At 39.1% G+C, this 19620-nt stretch overlaps 2 protein-coding genes across 2 annotated transcripts in view; one reads left to right on the forward strand and one right to left on the reverse strand.

The window, feature by feature from the left end:
• LOC125110949 (protein NPAT) overlaps positions 1-14752 on the reverse strand; it is a 65292-nt gene extending 50540 nt beyond the window's left edge. The window contains 1 exon segment of the mRNA XM_047752640.1: positions 14600-14752. Coding sequence (XP_047608596.1) covers positions 14600-14636 — 37 coding nt within the window. The 5' untranslated portion in view covers positions 14637-14752.
• Positions 14753-14995: 243 nt separating this feature from the next.
• Positions 14996-19620, forward strand: part of ATM (ATM serine/threonine kinase) — a 125046-nt gene continuing 120421 nt past the window's right edge. Inside the window, 2 exon segments of the mRNA XM_047752106.1 lie at positions 14996-15227; positions 15487-15672. The gene's annotated coding sequence lies outside the window, so the exon portion shown is untranslated.

Below are 19620 nucleotides of genomic sequence, written 5' to 3' on the forward strand. Positions count from 1 at the left end.
GATGCAGAAAAGAAAAGAGAAAAAAGATTGAAAACAAATGAAGAGAGTCTCAGAGAACTCTGGGACAAGGTTAAGGTACCAAATTCTGTATTATAGGGATGCCAGAAGGAGAAAGAGAGAAAAGGAGACAGAAAAGATATTCAAAGAGGTAATAACCGAAAACTTCCCCAACATGGGAAAAGAACCCCTCACTCAAATCCAGGAAGTGCAATAAGTACCAATATAAAATAAACCCAAGGAGGAATACACCGAGACATATATTAATCAACCTGACCAAAATTAAAGACAAAGAGAAAATATTGAAAGCAGCTAGGGAAAAGAAACAAATAACATACAAGGGAACCCCAATAAGGTTATTGGCAGATTTTTCAGCAGAAACTTTGCAGGCCCAGAAGGGAATGGCATGATATACTTCACGTGATGAAAGGAAAAAACCTCCAACCAAGATTACTTTGCCCAGCGAGGCTCTCATTCAGATTTGAAGGAGAAATCCAAACCTACACAGGAGTTCCCATCGGGCCCAGTGGTTAACGAATCTGACTAGGAACCATGAGGTTGCAGGTTTGGTCCCTGCCTTTCTCAGTGGGTTAACGATCCGGCATTGCCACGAGCTGTGCTGTAGGTTGCAGACGCGGCTCGGATCCCATGTTGCTGTGGCTCTGGTGTAGGCTGGTGGCTACAGCTCCGACTGGACCCCTAGCCTGGGAACCTCCATATGCCGTGGGAGTGGCCCAAGAAATAGCTAAAAAGACAAAAAAAAAAAAACCTACACAGATAAGCAAAAGCTAAGAGAATTCAGCAACACTAAACCAGCTTTACAACAAATACTAAAGGAACTTCTCTAGGCAGAAAAGAAAAGGCCGCAACCAGAAAGAGAAATACCACAAATGACAAGGCTTGCCAGTAAAAGTATACATAAAGATACAAAATCATCTATGTGCAATTATGCCACCAAAATCAGAAATAGTGAGAAAAAGTGGGTACAAATGCAGGACACTGGAGATGAACTTGCAATTAAGAGAACAATAACTTAAAACAATCTCTTATATACATAGACTCATATCAAAACTTCAGAATGAATGCAAACCAAAAATCTACAATTAATACACAAATAAGAAAAATCAACTCCAATACAACACTAAACATAGTCATCAAACCACAAGAGGAGAGAACAAGAGAATAAGGGAAGAAAAAAGAGCAACAAAAACAAATCCAAAACAATTAATAAAATGGCAATAAGAACATACATATCAATAATTACCTTAAATGTTAATGGAATAAACACCCCAACCAAAAGACACAGATTGGCTGAATGGATACAAAAACAAGACCCATATATATGCTGTCTTCAAGAGACCCACTTCACTTCTAGGGACACATACAAATGGAAAGTGAGAGGATGGAAGAAAATATTCCATGCAAATGGGAATCAAAAGAAAGCTGGAGTAGCAATACTCATATCAGACAAAACAGACTTTAAAATGAAGAATATTTTAAGCTACAAGGAAGGTCACTACCTAATGATCAAAGGATCAATCTGAGAAGAAGATATAACAATTTTAAATATCTATGCACCCAACATAGGTTCACCACAACATACAAGGCAGCTGCTAACAAGCTTAAAAGGAGGAATCAACAATAACATAATCATAGTGGGAAACTTTAACACCCCACTTAGAGCAATGTAAAAATCATCCAGACAGAATATCAATAAGGAAACAAAGGCCCTGAATGAAGCATCAGACCAGATGGACTTAATAGATATTTATAGGACATTCCATCCAAAAGCAGCAGAATACACATTCTTCTCAAGTGCACATGGAACACTGTCTAAGATTGATCTCACCCTGGGCTACAAATCAAACCTCGGTAACTTTAAGAAAATTGAAATCATATCAAACATCTTTTCCGACCACAATGCTATACGACTAGAAATCAACAAGAAAAAAACTGCAGAAAGAGAAAGAAAATGGAGTTATAAAGGTACAGCATTTTTAACATACTAAGAAATTAAGTTGATATTAATCTAAACAGAATTGTTTCAACTATAATCACTAAGAAAATAACTCAAACATAAAAAAATAAAGGAAACAGTAATGAAATTAGAATGTTAAATTGGACCTATTCAACACAAAAAAGGCAATATAAAAGAAATAGAACAAAGAAAATATAATATAGAGACTACAAATAATTAAATGGCAGACAAAATCCATACCTTTTCAGTATTTACATTTAATGGTAATGGAATAAAGCACTTAATTAAAAGGCAGAGACTCACAGGATGACTAAAAATGACCCAACTACTTGCTCTTAACAACAGACACATTTTAAGTTAAACACAAGTTAGTTGAAAATAAAAGGATGTAAAAAGATGACAGCTGGAGAGGTTGTATTAATATTAGACAAGTGGACATTTAGACAAACATTGTTACTAGAGGCAAAGACAATGGCAAAAAAATAGCAATTATAAGCAGAAGGCACCCAACAAGAGTTCCACAAAACATGATGTAGAAATAGGAGTTCCCGTCCCACCACATCAGAAACAAATCCTACTAGAAACCATGAGGTTGTGGGTTTGATTCCCGGCCTCGCTCAGTGGGTTAAGGACCTGGTGTTGCCGTGAGCTGTGGTGTAGCTTATAGACGTGGCTGGCAGCTGCAGTTCTGATTAGACCCTAGGCTGCGAACTTCCATATGCCACATGCCATGGGAGTGGCCCTAAAAAGCAAAAAAAAAAGATGCAGAAATTAACAGTAGAGGCAGAAACGTGACAATTCAACAGTAAGAATTATAGTCTTCAATATCCCATTTTTAACAATAAACCAATAGAAGATCAACAAGGAAATATAAGACATGAAGACTATAAACCTACTAGACTTAACAGACAGTCATACAGTACACTCCACCTGACAAGAGCAGAATTTACATTTTTCTCAAGTGCGCATGAACATTCTTCAGGATAAACTATATATTAGGACATAAAACAAGTCTTAATAATGAAAAAAGAGACTGACACATACAGTATGCTGTCTGACAAACTAGAATGAAACGAGAAATCAGAAACAATAGGAAATGTAGAAAATTCAAAACTCTCCTAAATAATCAAAAGGTCAAAGAATTAATAAGTAGAAAATTTTAAGACAAATTAAAAATACAATATTCCAAAACTTATGTGATGCAGCTAAAGCAGTACATATTTGTCTATTTACAGGTATATTAAAAAGATTACAAATCAATAACCTATCCCTGTACTTTTAAGAAACCAGAAATTAAACACTGAGCAAACTAAACCTGAAGGAAATAATAAATATTAGAGTAGAAACAAATAAGAGAATTAAAAAACAGAAAAATCAATGAAACCAAAAGTTGGTTCTCTGAAAAGATCCAACAAAATTGATAAATATTCTGCGAGAGTGTTCAAGAAAAAAAATAGAAAGAAGACTCAAATTGCTAAAATCAGGAAATACAGGGACATTACCATCTACTTTCCAGAAATAACAGGAGTATAAAGGAATACTATGAAGAGTTATACGCTAACAATTTAGAAAGGCAATGTAAAATGGCTAATTCCTCGAAATACATAAACTTATTAATTAAACTGACTCAAGAAGAAATAGAAAATGTGAATAGATCGAAAACAAGAGATTGAATTGTAATAAAGAAACTTTCCACAAAGAGAAGCCTAGGAACAAGTGGCTTTCCTAACTGGTAAATCCTACTAAAAACTGAAAGAAGAATTAACGTCAATTTTTCACAAGCTCTTTTAACAAAAAATGTGGACTCCTCATTTCATTGTCTGAGGTTAATAACTTGATACTAAATCCAGACACATTCATAAGAAAACTAGACATCAATATCCCTTATGAAAATGTAGACACAATAATTCTCAACAAAATACTAGCAAACTAAATCCAGTGACATTTAAAAATGATTATACACCATGACCAGATGACTGTGCCAGAAATCTAAGGTTCATTCAATAAAACAAAAGTAAATCAATGTAATGTATTATATTAATAGAATAAAGGGCAAAAATCACATTACCATTTCAACAGATTCAGAAAAACATGTGACAAAATCTAATACACTTTTATGATAAAAGCATAAGAAATAGAGAGTAATTTCTTAAATCTGATAGAGGCACTTATGAAAATTCCACAGCAAATACCATATTCAATGGTAAAAAAAAACCCAAAAACCTCCCCACAAGATCAGGGACAAGACAAAGATGTCTGCTCTTACCACTTCTATTCAACATTGTACTAAAAGTTCTAGCCTGGGCAATTAGGAAAGAAACTGAAATAAAAAGCATCCAGATTGGAAAGGAAAGAGTCAAATATCTCTAACATGAAGATGAGACGATGTCCCATATAGAAAATTTTAAGGAATCCACGCACACTTACAAAAAACTACTAAAGCCAATAAATGACTTTAGTAAGGCTGCAAGGTACAAGTTGAACACACAGAAATCAACTGTATATCAATACGGGGCAACTGAGCAATCCAAAAATGAAATTAAGAAAGCAGTTATATTTACAATAGCATTAAAAAGAATATTTAGAAATAAGTTTGACAAAATAACTCTAAGATTATACTAAAAACTAGAAAACACTGAAAGATATTGAAGACTAAATGGAAGGATATCTTGGGTACATGGACCAGTAGAGTTAATACTTTTAAGGCAGCAATACTCCCAAAGCTGACCTACATAAACACAATCCTATCAAATCCCACTGTCTTTTTTTTGCAGAAATTAATAAACTGATCCCCAAATCTGTAAGGAAATACAAGGGACCCAGAATAGCCAAACAATCTTGAAAACCAAGAGTTCCTGTTGTGGCTCAGTGGGTTAAGGACCTTGCATTGCTGTGAACAGGTCATAGTCGCAACTTGGATCAGGTGTGGCTGTGGCTGTGGCAGGCAGTTTCAGCTCTGATTCGACCTCTAGCCTAGGAACTTCCATATACTGCAGGTGGGGCCCTAAAATGCAAAAATAAAATCTTGAAAATGAAAAAGCTGGAGGACTCATACCCATTTTAAAATATTACAAAGCTACAAGGTAATGTGTACTGGCATAAGAAAAGACATGTAGGTCAATGGAACAAAATTAACAATCTAGGCGTTTATGGTCCACTAATCTTTTAAAAAAGTGCCACATCAGTTTGACGGGGAAAAGAAGTCTTTTCCCAACTGGTGCTGGGACAACTGGATATCCACATACAAAAGAATGAAGCTGGACCCTTTCTTCATGTTAATAGAAAAGTAACTCAAATCAAAGACCTAACTATGAGACCAAAAATGGTAACTTTTAGGAAAAAACACAGGTGTAAATCTTTGATTTTTGACCTTTGATTAGGCAATGGTTTCACCGAAATGACATTGAAAGAACAAGCAACCAAAGGAAAAAATAGTTAAATTGAACTTAATTAAAATTAAAGCTTCTAAAGATACTATCAAGAAAGTGAAAAGGGGGGGTTCCCACTGTGGCACAATGGGATTGGTGGTGTTTTGGGAATGCTGGAATGCAGGTTCAATCCCTGGCCTGGCACAGTGGGTTAAGATCAGGCATTTGGAAGAAAATATTGGTGAATGATATATCTGATAAGGGACTAGAATTCAGAAGGAACTCTTACAACACGATAATAACAAGACAAATAACCTAAATTTAAAACATGGAAAAAAAACCTGAACAGACCTTTACCCAATGATAACAAACTGCTAATAGGCACATGAAAAGAGACTCAACATCACTGGTCATTAGGAAAATGAAAATCAAAACACAATAAGACACTAATTCATACCCACTAGGATACCTGCAATTAAAAGATAGACAATAGGATGACTGGCAAAAATGTGGAGAAACTGAAAACCTCATATATTGCTAGTGGGAACATAAAATGGTACAACCACTTTGGAAAACCATTTATCAAGTTCTCAAAAACAGTAAACACAGAATTACCATACAATCAAGCAATTTCACTCCTAGGAATATATCTAAAAGAACTGAAATCACACGGCCAAACAAAACTTGTACATGAACGTTCACAGCAGCATCTTTAATAACAGCCAAAAGGTGAAAATAATCTACATGTCCATGAATGAATGGACAAACAAAATGCAGTATAATCATAAAATGGAAAGTTATTCAGCCATAAGTACTATCTATACTTGTTAAAACATGGATGAATCTTGAAAAGATTAAATTTGAGAAGCCAGACAGAAGGACTACGTATTATATACTCACATTTATATGAAATGTCCAGACCATGTGAATCTATAGACAAAAAGTAGATTAGTGGTTGCCAGCAGATGGGAAAAGGAAGAAATTGGGAGTGATTGCAAATGGTTTCTTTCTGGGATGATGAAAATGTTCTGGAATTAAGATAATGGTGATGGAAGCACAACATGTACTAAAAACTACTGAATTTTAAACTTTGTAGTATATGAATTGTATCTCAATAAAAACTTATAATCCTAAATCCTTAATATGCTATATAAAGCTCTACTTGTTTTATATCCTAATAACCTGTTTAGTTTTATGTCTTGTCACTCCATCTCTCCTAGCCAAACTAGTCTTTCAATGCCACGAATTGCTATTATTTCAAGGCCACTATATATACTCTGTTGCCTTTGCTTGGGCAGCTTATCTTTTCTTAGGGTAGCTAATTGCCACTCATTCTTCAGGTCTAGTATAATTATCAATTCTTCAGAGAATTTTTTTTGAGTCCTCACACTATGTACCATATTCCTACTATCAGATACTATATTCCCTTTGCAGTATAATTACCTCAGTGTTAGTATAATAGTCAATAAATATTTAACTACTAAACAACTATTAATAAGACATTTTCCAACCTTATAAAGTTCTACCCTCTTCACCTGGAATGATATCTTTAACTAGCCAGGCCCTGTAAGTCAAAAAACTGAGAGGGCCTAGAAAATTATTATGTATGAAGGTTATAAAAAGAAAAGAGCAGAGTTCCAGTTGTGGCTCCGTGGTTAACGAACCCAACTCAGGTTCGATCCCTGGCCTCACTCAGTGGGTTAAGGATCCAGTGTTGCCGTGAGCTGTAGTGTAGGTTGTAGACATAGCTCATATCCCGTGTTGCTGTGGCTGTGGCGTAGGTCAGTGGCTATAGCTCCGATTTGACCCCTAACCTGGGAACCTCCATATATCATGAGTTTGGCCCTAAAAAGACAAAAGAGCAAAAAAAAGAAAAAGGGCAAGGAAATTATCATCCTGTTTTAGAGAATGCCTTAGCTGGGATTAGGGAACCAATTCACCAGTTTGTACTCATAGTTGATAAATCAGTTTTCCAACCTCTTGCTAAGGGAAAAACAAAAGCAGGATTAAAAACACAAAAACAAAAAAAAACCAAAAAAAAACCCACCACCACCACCACTAACAAAAAAAAAACGAAGACAGTGTCCTTGGAGTGTGAAAAAGAATTTAGAAACCAGAAGAAACCTTTTATTTCAGATTCTACTACTTCAACATCCCCATCATTGAAAATATGAAATCACTTCAGATGCAAAATTAGGTAGATCACAAATGGACTGCTATTTTCCTTCTTTTTCATAAATAAACAACTCAATATAAGCCCCTATACGATTATAGCCAGCTGAAAAGAAATCGTTTTTTATGATGATTAGCTTTCTGACAGTTCCATTGAAAGCCAGCTGCCACAAGGATTTCATGAATTTAGAATTTTAAATGTGTATAAACCACTAGCGGGAATCAGGGAAGTTGAAACGCTTTCTTTCTTTCTTCTTTTTTTTGTCTTTTTGCCTTTTCTGGGGCTGCTCCCGGGGCATATGGAGGTTCCCAGGCAAGGGGGTCTAATCAGAGCTGTAGCCACAGGCCTACTCCACGGCCACGGGATCGGAGCCGTGTCTGCGACCTACACCACAGCTCATGGCAACGCCGGATCCTTAACCCACTGAGCAAGGTCAGGGATCGAACCTGCAACCTCATGGTTCCTAGTCGGATTCATTAACCACTGAGCAACGACGGAAACGCCAAAGCTTTTTCTTTATATGCTTCAAGATTTAAATTGAAGACACAAACTAGTTTCTTTTCATAGCAGCAAGTTTTAAAAGTACAAATCACCCCAGATGTATTATTAATAACCACTGGGACTTCTAATAGGTGATGGTATGAAATCTAATTTCTTAAAGTAGACTGCTTTCCTCTAGACAAAGTATTCTGAGAAAGAATGACATGGCCCTAAGGGGGTGAAAAACTGGTACTGGGGAAGGAGGAGAATGTATACATAAAATATATAAATGGTAATATTTGCAACATTAAAGTTTCATGTACCGGAGGCAATTAGGAAAAAAGTCTAAAAATACTTCCTAAGGGTATAGAAAAAAAAAAGTTTGAGAAACAATGCGAGAAACAGTGATATACAGTTAAACTTTCTCAGAAAAATACGGTCATCTGTGCCAGCATACCCTGAGAAAGAATATCTAAGATTAGATAGTTTATAGCTTCTCCTAAGACATTATACTTTTGTATGGTATACACTTGAGAAAAGGCTTTGTTAAAAGGACAGACTGCTTCTATGAAAGGTGTTTAAAAGTTATGACACATCTTTAAGTAGCAATATCTGAGATATGTCTCCTTTGCTCTTTAACTTTGGGCTATCCAGAATTCACATCTTAGCTTAGACTTAATGTATTTGCTTTACTTTTTGTCCAAGTGGTTCCAAAATAATGTGGTAAAGCAACAGTTGCCTGCTTTCATGTTTATTTCTTACATATACAGTTAACCAACTATTTGCCTAAAAAAGCTTATTTATCCATTGCTGTGGCTCTGGTGTAGGCCGGCAGCTATAGCTGCGATTGGACCCCTAGCCTGGGAATCTCTATATGCCTCACCTGCGGTCCTAAAAAAGCTTATTTATCATCATTAAGTACCTGATTGCAAGCAATTCTCAATCAGAATAATAAGGGAAACTTCAGGCACAAATGATTCTAAATCCAAAATGTTACAATGAAAATACAGTATCTTTTTTTTTTGTCTTTTTGTTGTTGTTGTTGTTGTTGCTATTTCTTGGGCCGCTCCCGCGGCATATGAAGGTTCCCAGGCTAGGGGTTGAATCGGAGCTGTAGCCACCGGCCTACGCCAGAGCCACAGCAACGCAGGACCCAAGCCGCATCTGCAACCTACACCACAGCTCACGGCAACGCCAGATCGTTACCCCACTGAGCAAGGGCAGGGACTGAACCTGCAACCTCATGGTTCCTAGTCGGATTCGTTAACCACTGCGCCACGACGGGAACTCCTTTTCTTTTTCTTTTTTTTTTTTTGAAAATACAGTATCTTTTATTATAATAATAATACACAAATAGTTACTCTTAAATAAAAATTAGTTTTATCTCCTTTTTGTTCCTAAAAAAAACCCCTTTAGAATAAAATAACTATCTTTTGTGTAAACTTAATGAAGTGTTCAAATAGATAAGAAAGTATGTCTGAATTTCCTTTTTTCTTTATATAATACTGTCTTCAGCCTGCTTTTCAGTGGAGGTAGTAATGAGCAACAAAATAGACTGAAAGGGAAACATAATTGAAAAAGGAAAGACAAAATCCTGACTTTATCTAGGGTTTCTGAATTTCAGGAATTGGGATGCCTAGAGTCTGTCCTCTCTTCCTACCATTTATAGAGAGGAAAAGAGAGGTGCCTGATGAAGAAAGCAAGAGAGCAAATCCTGTTACCTGAAAATATTTCCTTCACATACTTTAATAATTTCCTAGAAATATCAGTAGTTTAATGATTCTTTAAAAATGTACATAATTCTCAGGAAGACTTGAATTTTCAGTGCCCTATATTACTAGATCCACAAATAACAAAGACAAAATCTCTCTATAAACAAGCTATGATCTACAAGGACACAGAAGATATACATGCAATTAATTGCAATACAAAGCAAAGGTGGAAGGACAACTGGACTTACTTCATAGGGGCTAGAAAAAGTATATTAGACTTGGAGAATATTATGCATGTTTCAAGGAAGAAATGAGTCTTGAAGGATAGCTGGGGAATCCCAGAAGAGCTAATGGAAGGCATATATAGAGCATGTTTGAAGAACATGCCTGGTTTCAATGAAGCAAGGGTGTGTGATGGAGAACAGTTGGAGATATAACTGAAAAGAGAGAATGGTTAAGGATCATAAAATACTATAAATGTCAGCAATGACATTATGAGTGATAGAATCTGAATAAATGACAGACATTATTCCGTAGACAAAAAGGAATGTCATGATCACAAGCTACACTTTCGTAAATACTTATTAAAGATTTATGTCTTAATGATATGTGAATAGAAGCAGTGGCTCTTCAACTTTCATGGGTATGCCTGTCCTGGCTGTTTCCTTCAAATCTACTCTTCCTCTTTCTCCTGCTCTGCACTGTAGGACTCTGCACTGTAGGACAGGAAACCTGTTCCCATGCAGGCAATTTCCTAGGCTCCATCCACATCAGCTAGTTTCTGGCTGGATTCAATCACTGGGAAGCACCAGTGGGAGACTAGAGGGCAGTCATAACGAGACGTGTTTCTCCCATTCCCTCTTTACCCTGGTAGAATCTTCTCTACTACTGCTGCTCCCTCATCAGACAGGTCTACTCTCCAGCTTTCACACAGTGAGACCAATCTCTGGGTTGTTTCATCTCTCTCTGTCCTCTGGATTATCACAGTGGCTTCCTGCTGTTGCTACCCTCTGAGTTGGCTCACGTAAGCTGCTTGTCTTAGCTTTTCTATCACCAGTGTAACCAATTCCCTCATTAAATCCCTCCATGTTAAATACTCAGATTAGTTTGTTTTTCCTACATGGATGCTGACTCACTCAGAACGGAACAAATCTATTTAGTAATTCTAAAGAAGATTCTGGACACTTTACCCATAAAAAAAATGCCCTACCTGCACATAATCTTTGTAGGTAGTTTGGGAGCTCCCACAATTATTCTTTTTTTTTGGCTGTGTCCGAAGCATGTGGAAATTCCCAGGCCAGAGACTGAATCCAAGCCACAGCATCAACCCAAGCCACTGCAGTGATAATGTTAGATCCTTAACCTGCTGCACCACAAGAGAATTTCAACAGAACAGAAGCCTGTTCATTAATCTCAGATACTGAACAGGACAAAAAAGTGAATAAGTTTCAGTTTGGGAAAATGAAGATGTTCCACAGGTGAATGTCGGTGATGGTTACAAAACAACGTGATTGTACTTAATGCCAAAGAACTGTAAAAATGGCTAAAATGATTAATTTTATTATGTTTTATTAAAAAACAAGTAAACACACAGTGCCCATAAAACATGGTAAAGGAATGATAGAAGTATTCTACAATGCCATGGGAGCAATGGGAGAAAGAACTAACTGTACCTGCTGGATGAAGTTTCAGAGATTACATTTGACCTGAAACTTGAATACAAACTTACTAGGATGACAGGAAGAAAAACACGGTGGGAAGAGGGAATAGACTACTTGAGTATTTGGAGAAACTGCAAATAGTTTGGTATGCCTGGATCATGGGGCAGATGTGGAGAAGTTGAGATCAAGGAGATGCTGCTACGATCAGTTCCACTGAGCACCTTGTGTGATACACTGATAAAATGAAACTGGTAGCCCAGAGGCAAAAAACACTTTGATGTATTTTGGCCTGTGCAATATTTAAAGAAATTCCAGTAAGTCAACAGTTGGTTATAGCTGAGTAGCAAAGGCTGTTTAAGTGGAAGTGGTGGGTGAGGTACAAAAGTCAGTGCAGTATGTGAGGAAATAGAGCAACCAAGTGGAGCTTATTGCTCTTTGAAAAAATTTGTCTTGTGAAAGGGTAACACAGAGCATGTGAGGTGGGGTCTAGGAAAGTGTTTGGTGTGGGTGGGTAAGGGTACAAAACCTAAGTATGTAAATTCTAAGGGCAATCCGGGGTTGACAGACGACGCAAACTATTGCATTTGGAATAGATAATCAATGAGATCCTGTTGTACAGCACTGGGAACTTTACCTAATCACTTGGGATGGAGCGTGATGGAGAATGATGTGAGAAAAAAATGTATATATGTGTGTGACTGGGTCACTTTGCTGTACAGTAGAAAATTGACAGAACACTGTAAACCAACTATAATGGAAAAAATAAAAATCATTTAAAAAAATTTAAAGTAAAACTCTAAGGGTAAAACTCTATTTCTAGAATTTGGCACAGTGCCCAAAACACACTAAGTACCCAAAGATTTGCTGAAAGAACATGAAGAAAAGAGGGCAATAATGAGAGGCGCTAAAGATGGGGAGGGAGTACTGACAGAATCATGAGCAAATAACTAAACTGTTAATATTTTAAGCCACTAAGTTTTGCGATCACAGATCTTTGTGCTGATATGATAATGCTAAAAGAAACAATAAGAAGGGTGAGCATGAGATTACTTTTTTCACATTACATATTCCTTCGCATAACCTGAAATTGTTGGTAAGTGCACAACCCTTTCAACTTTCAGAATAGAAGTGTAGTGCGGATGTTTTATGCAGACTTTTCTAACAGTAGGTAAGATGAATTCCACAACTACATGAGAAGCCATGACAACAGTCCAAAAGAGAAGTAAATGGGAGACATATTGTGAGGCCTATCTCACATATTCATGAAATGTGAATGACAACTAAGAATTTAGGGCTAAGAAACGATGACTGTGGTTTTTAATCCATTAAAAGAAGGAGGAAGTCTAGGAAAGCAGCTAGTTTGTGGAGAATAAATACTAACAAGTTTGGTATAAATTATTCCAGTTAGAAAATCATACAGCTTTCTTGGACTTCCCATGTGGCTCACAACATAACTACTCAGCGTTGCTTCTACAGAAAATCATACAGCTTTCTTTTTTTTTGTCTTTTTAGGGTCACATCCGTGGCATATGGAAATTTCTAGGTTAGGGGTTGAATGGGAGCTGTAGCTGCTGGCATATGCTGCAGCCACAGCAACACCAGATCTGAGCCACGTCTGGGGCCTATACCACAGCTCACTGCAATGCCGGATCCTTAACCCACTGAGCAAGGGCAGGGATGGAACCTGCGTCCTAATGGATACTAGTCAGATTTGTTTCTGCTGAGCCATGACAGGAACTCCCAAACTACTTTCTTAGGTTCAGTGATTCTTCCCCTCCAGGGAGCATAAGTGGCAATATCTGGACACTAATTTTGTTGCCACGAGTGGGTGGAGACGGGGACTGGGGTCCCACTGGCATCTAATGGATCGAAGCCAAGGATGCGGCTAAACATTCCACAATGTACAGGATAGCTCCCCATAATAAATAATTATTTGGCCTTAAATGTCAATAGTGCTAAGGGTGAAAAACCCTAAAGGCTATAGTTACTGAAACTCAACTGGATTACCAAACCCCCAAAACTCAAAAAATCCTTAAGCAAACAATTTGTATAGAGTGAAAAATAAAGTATGTCAATGTTATTATGAATTTGTGCAAGTCTACTTTGGATCTGTTTGCACATAATTACAAAAGAAATGGCTTTTTCTCTAAGATATAGAAGTTAACTGTTGATATTTGGTTCTGATAAACTGGGCAAAGTATTAATCAAACATTAACAAAATACTAGTATAAGTCACTATTTTCTCCAAAAACAGATTACCCTCTAATGCTTTCTGTAAAATGTACTTATCAGAAACCTGTGCACGAAAGGAGGGGAGGGGCAGGGCTGAGTTCTTTAAAAAGTAGTAAGAAATGGGATTTTGTGACAGTAAAGTAATGGCTGTAGATTCCATGGGAAGTTTCATTACAGATGTTTACCATTTACATACGATGCCTGTAAATCACTGGCTCGAGTTTTAAGCTTTATGTGGCTTTCATTCCTAGCAGTACAATCCTCTTTATTCTTTCAGAGGACAAATAACAAAACCCGTTTCCCATACAATGTACCCTGACAACTGGCCGTGGAACTAAACTGTTTTCAAAATGAGGAAAAACTAACTAGGACTAGAAATGTTCAAATGGAAGGCATTTCCCCTGTGAAAATTCTTGTTAATTAAAAGAACCCGAGCTGTTGCCGTCGGAAAGTATGCAATTAGCGTTTCAAACCTCTACACTGGACGACTTCTTGCGGAGGGACGGGATAAGGAAGAAAGATCACCCATTCGTCTCCAAATCGCAATTCTAAGGGCGAGTTACGAGGAGGGCGTCAGGAATGTCTTTCTACAAAGCTGGGGCGGGGGGGGCTGGGGGAAGTCCCTCTCTTTCCTACTTTGGTCCCAGCTCTGACAAAGCGCAGTGTGCCAAGGTGAAGCCATCGGTGCACCACGTAGCAGCTTCCCGGCAGGGTCCTAATTAAGTATAGGCCTGACTTTCCCTCCAATCCCGGCCTCAGGTGTTCCACTCCGAGCTTCCTGCAGCCTCTCCTCATCACGCAACCTCGAAGGAGAGGAGCGTCCACATACAAAGCCCGAACCGCCCGAGCCCCCGGCTGAAGAACCACCGCCAGCCTGAACTCGGAGACGGGGAGGCAAAGCCCCAGAGCTTCCCTCCCTGGGGAAACCTTTGGCCCCGAGGGTCCTTCCGTCCAGCTCAGCCCGGTCCGGTCTCCCTCTCTACCGCGTCAACGCTTACCCAATACCAGCCGGGCTACGTCCGAGGGCAGCAGCATGATCCAAGCCGCAGGAGTACCCGCAGTGAGAGACGAGACTCAGGTAAAAGCCAACAGCGACGGCTCCTGCGCCGCATCTCCCGGTCCCGGTGGCGGCACTGAACCCCGCTGCAATTTGTCCCGCCTCTTTTGCTCCACGCCAGCCAATCGCTTCCGCGGGAGAAAGAAAGGCGCCGAAATGAAACCCGCCTCCGTTCTCCCTGGCCTGACGTCATTTCCGTCCTCACGTTTGGCGGGTGGGGTCAAGGGGGCGAGGAGGCGGGGCGCGAGCGTTGGAGACCAAGCCGCAGGGAGAGCGTGACTGCAGGGTCGCATGCCATTGGCGGGCAGTGCGCAGGCGCGTTCCCTTCCGAGCCGGGTGTTTTGGGAGAGTTTGGTGTCCGGCGCGCGTGGGCGGACCGTACCTGAACGCCCCGCACCTCTACCGCTTCCGCCCGGGACGCACGCTGCGTGGCCACGCTGAGTTTGGTTGGAAGCGGGATCAGTGCGTGGACAGCTGGCTCGGGCTGCTGCGGGGAGTGGAGCAGGGGTTTGGTCTGCGGCTATGCCGCCTCCAGGGATTCCACTTGGTTGTCCTGTCCAGCGGTCTTGGTGCGTAAGCCGCGTAGTGGCGTCTGCGTTGGGGAATTAAGTTGCCTCCGGGCCGCTCTGTCCCAGCCCCCATATGCGCCCCTTTACTCCTCTCCCCACCTCATCTTGACCGGACTCTGGTACCCATCGCTTTCTCCAGCTCTCTTTTCGTGCCTCTGGTGGACTTAGCCTTGAACCTTCCTGTGCGTCCCCTGCCTCTGTGCCCAGAAATTAACTAGATGGCTTGACTAATCATCTTTTTCTCCCCTGTCATAATTAGTAGTTTAAGTCAACGAGTGATTCGTTGAGGCTTAAACTGAAGTTTCGTGGTTAAGAGCTTGGGCTCTGGAATCACACTCCCGGAGTTGGGATTCTGTCAGCTGGCTGTGTGATCTCGCTGTACCATCTATCTCGTCATCATCCTATCCTGTGTGACCACTCAAGAGTGTTTGCTGTTTTTTATCAGGTACAGAGAAGTAAAAAGACTGTTACAATTCGGAGTGATAATGTGATAGAAGAACATTGTGATGGAAGAGGAGTGAATGAAGTTCTGTGGAAACAGCCTGGGAGAATCAGTTTCAGTTTGCAGTGAGATTTCAGTGTTGAACTGCCCTGGAGGGAGGTGGGAGCCTTACAGACAGAAGGGTAAATGCGTATGAAGGCACAACATGTGGAAGGTTCCTGAAGCTCTAGAGAGAGCCTCACAGAGAACATTACCCAATATTCTGTGGTAACCTATGTAGGAAAGGAAATGGAAAGAGAATGGATGTGTGTACATGTATAACTGAATCACTTTGCAGTACAGCAGAAGTTACCGCAACATGTGAATCAACTATCCTTCCATAAAACTTTAAAAAATGGAAAAAAAGGAGAAGAGAGAGGTCCTGCATGTAATGAAGTAGACTTGGGCATTTTCAACGTGTTGAAGATATGCTCTTACTGGGATATGGTTTTACTGGGGGAAAATTGAGAAGCAAGGAGACAAGGATATTCGTTCAGGTGTGGGTGGAAAAAGAACCATTAAAAGAGACGCGAAACAGAAAAGAAGGGAATAATGATAATTGCTGGTATTTATTGAGCATTTGCTATGTCCCAGGCAGTGTGTTAAACATGTACATGAATCCTTAAAGTAACTTTGAAGTTCTAGTTCAATTCTAGTGTGGTTTTTCATTTTATCATTGAGAAAACTGAGGTTTAGAGAGATTAGCTAATTGGATTTCCTGTCATGGCACAGTGGAAATGAATCAGGCTAGGAACCATGGAGTTGTGGATTTGATCCCTGGCCTTGCTCAGTGGGTTAAGGATCCACCATTGCTGTGGGCTGTGGTGTAGGTTGCAGATGCAGCTTGGATCCTGCGTTGCTGTGGCTCTGGCCTAGGCTGGCAGCAATAGCTCCAATTAGACCCCTAGCCTGGGAACCTCCATATGCCGTGGATGTGGCCCTAAAAAGACCAAAAAAAAAAAAAAAAGAGAGAGAGAGATTAGCTAACTGCCCAAGTTACATAGTTTGTAAGTGCAAAACCAGGGTATGAACTAGTGCAGTCTGAATACAAAGCCCACACTCTTAGCATTAGAAAAAAATGGCATGGAGTTCTCTTGTGCTGCAGCGGGTTAAGGATCTGGCATTGTCACTGCAGTGGCTGTATTGCCACTGTGGCTCAGGTTTGATCTCTGGCCTGGGAACTTCCACATGCCACAGGCACGGCTCCCCAAAAAAAGATGGCATGCTAAGGGCAGAATTAGATCCAGAAAGATATGGTATAAGCATCATTGTCAAATTCTGCAAAGGGATCATTTTGGTTGGGATCTGAAAAGGAACAATGGATTTGCCAATTCAGAGGGTGTTACTTAGGAAATATGTGTTATACCACTTGCATCTTGGAAGTGGAGCCTAGATGTATTAATTGGATTAATGTATTAATTGAATTCAGTTTTACCTGATGATACTCTTACTCTAGCTAACTACTGTCTTGTTCCTTTAGTTGTCTTTCATTTCCTCCAACATTGCAGTTTTCCATTTTAGGACTCGCTGGCTGTGTTTCTCCTCTAAGATGTTGGTTCTCTCGCTCTTTCTGTGCCTGGCACCAGTTTATTCAGATCTTTTAACCCCCTCTAATATGTGTTCCTTAATAGGTTATAAAAAATGATCCTCTACATTGTTATTTTATTTCATTTGTCTTTTCAGGGCCTCATCTGTGGCATATGGAAGTTCCCAGACTAGGGGTTGAATCAGAGCTGCAGCTGCTGGCCTACACCACAGCCACAGCAATGGGGCATCCAAGTCGTGTCTGTGACCCACTCCACAGTTCATGGCAATGCTGAATTATTAACCCACTGAACAATGCCAGGGATCGAACCCACATCCTCATGGATACTGGTTGGGTTCATTACCACTAAGTCACAGTGGAAACTTCGCTATCCATTGATATTATATATTTGCTTCCTATGAGACATATATCACAATTTGGCATTAGGCATTGATTTATAAGTGCACTTTTTATTGTCACTCTCTCCCACCAGTTATAACTCCAGGAGGGTAGGGTTTGTGTCTATTTAGTTCATTATATGTCTAGCTACCTCTAACATAGTACTTGGAACACCGTAGTTTCCCAGTAAAAGTCGTTGTGTGTATCAGTTAATGAACATCTCTTGTTTATATAGATAATACTCAGCTCTTCTGTTTTCTTGAATGTAATCAATCTGAGATGTGAATGGGGGGAAAGTTCAGAGACTCCACAGCTTAAAGAAAAAAGTTTAGGGCTACCACTTCTTGGAATTGCAACATGTTTCAAAAACATGCATTATTTTCACATTACAATTAGCATATTTAGGAGTAAAAGTGCTTGCATTTATCATTCTTTGGCTATTGCTAAGATATTTTCATTGGTTAGAATCCTAACTTTATTTTCCTTTTCCCTCAAGACGGCATTAAACAAAGATTGAGCAAGAAGGGACAAGAGTCCTAGATAAAACTGTAAGGAATGGAAAAATAAAAATAACAGCCCTTGCCTTCAAGAGGTATATAATCAAATGAAAGAGGCTGTCAAGTAAATAACAGCCTGTATTCTACAGCACAGTAAAGGAGGTTAAAATAAGGATAAAGGCATCGGAATAACTTATGAACATAAATGGAGCAGAGGATTAGAGCTGTCTGCCAATAAAATAGGTAGTCTTATTAGTTTGTTCTGAGAGTGTTTAAAGAAAGGGCAATAGTCTGTAAGAGAAATTTCTTCCTTTGTAGGAAAGATTGGACATAGTCTCTTAGTTCCTCTCAATTTTAAGATTCCTGAGATTAAGCAGGAGCATAGAAACATACTTGATCTTGAAAGATTATGTAGAATTTATGTGTATGGATGGGAAAAGGAATTTGCCCACCCCTTTCCTCTTGAGATAATTATGTGATGTAGACATAATAGACATGAATATGTACATTTTTCTTTGTAAATACTCATAGTAACAAAAATAAAGCTTTTTTGTCAAAAGACTCAAATACTCCAGCAAAATGTTTTCCTTGAAAGTTTAGGTTATCAAACGAAGATTTGATTATATCAAAAAACTTACAACGAGGAGAGCTACTGCAGTGGCATTAAGGCAGAGTAAAATAGAGTTGACCTTTGCCATTTGTAAGGGGAATCAATATGGCTTATAAATTTCCTTCATTTCCTTTTGTAAGAGTTATATCATTTTGCTTCTATTTTTATGTATTAAATAAGAATCATAAGGCCAGTTGAGTTTTAAGTGATAGGCAGGTCTTACTGGTTTTTTTTTCTTTCTTTTTTTTTTTTTTTTGTCTTTTTAGGCTGCACACAAGGCATATGGAGATTCCCAGGCTAAGGATCAAATCAGAGCTGTAGCTGCTGGCCTACACCACAGCCACAGCAATGTAGGATCTGAGCTGAGTCTACGACCTACACCACAGCTCACGGCAACACCGGATCCTTAACCCACTGAATGAGGCCTGGGATCGAACCTGCGTTTTCATGGATGCTAGTCACATTTGCTTCTGTTAAGCTACAATGGGAACTCCCAAGGCTTACTAGTGCTGATAACCTACATATTAATTCCAAAGTATAAGCTGTATATTAAGCTTTTGGCTCAGCAAAATGACTAGTCACTACATGTAAGAAAGGGTGCTTTTAAATAGTTCATTCAGGCAATGTTAAATCCTTAAATCCTCTTTTCCTTATTTTTTGCCTGTCTGTCCTCTATTCATCCTTTATATTTCATTTTAAATGTGATGTTCTTTAGAAGAGGTCTCAGAACAATGAAGTAAATTAGAAATTTCTTATTTGTATGCTGCTACACAGTCAATGCACATTTGTGTGTTAAAGCTTTGTTTTGTTATATTCTAAGAAAATCTCATTTAAATCAGGGCATAGTAAGAAAAATCATTGTGTATTACAGTATGTCTTTT

This window comes from Phacochoerus africanus, chromosome 11, assembly GCF_016906955.1.
Source record: "Phacochoerus africanus isolate WHEZ1 chromosome 11, ROS_Pafr_v1, whole genome shotgun sequence".
Classification (NCBI taxonomy): domain Eukaryota; kingdom Metazoa; phylum Chordata; class Mammalia; order Artiodactyla; family Suidae; genus Phacochoerus; species Phacochoerus africanus.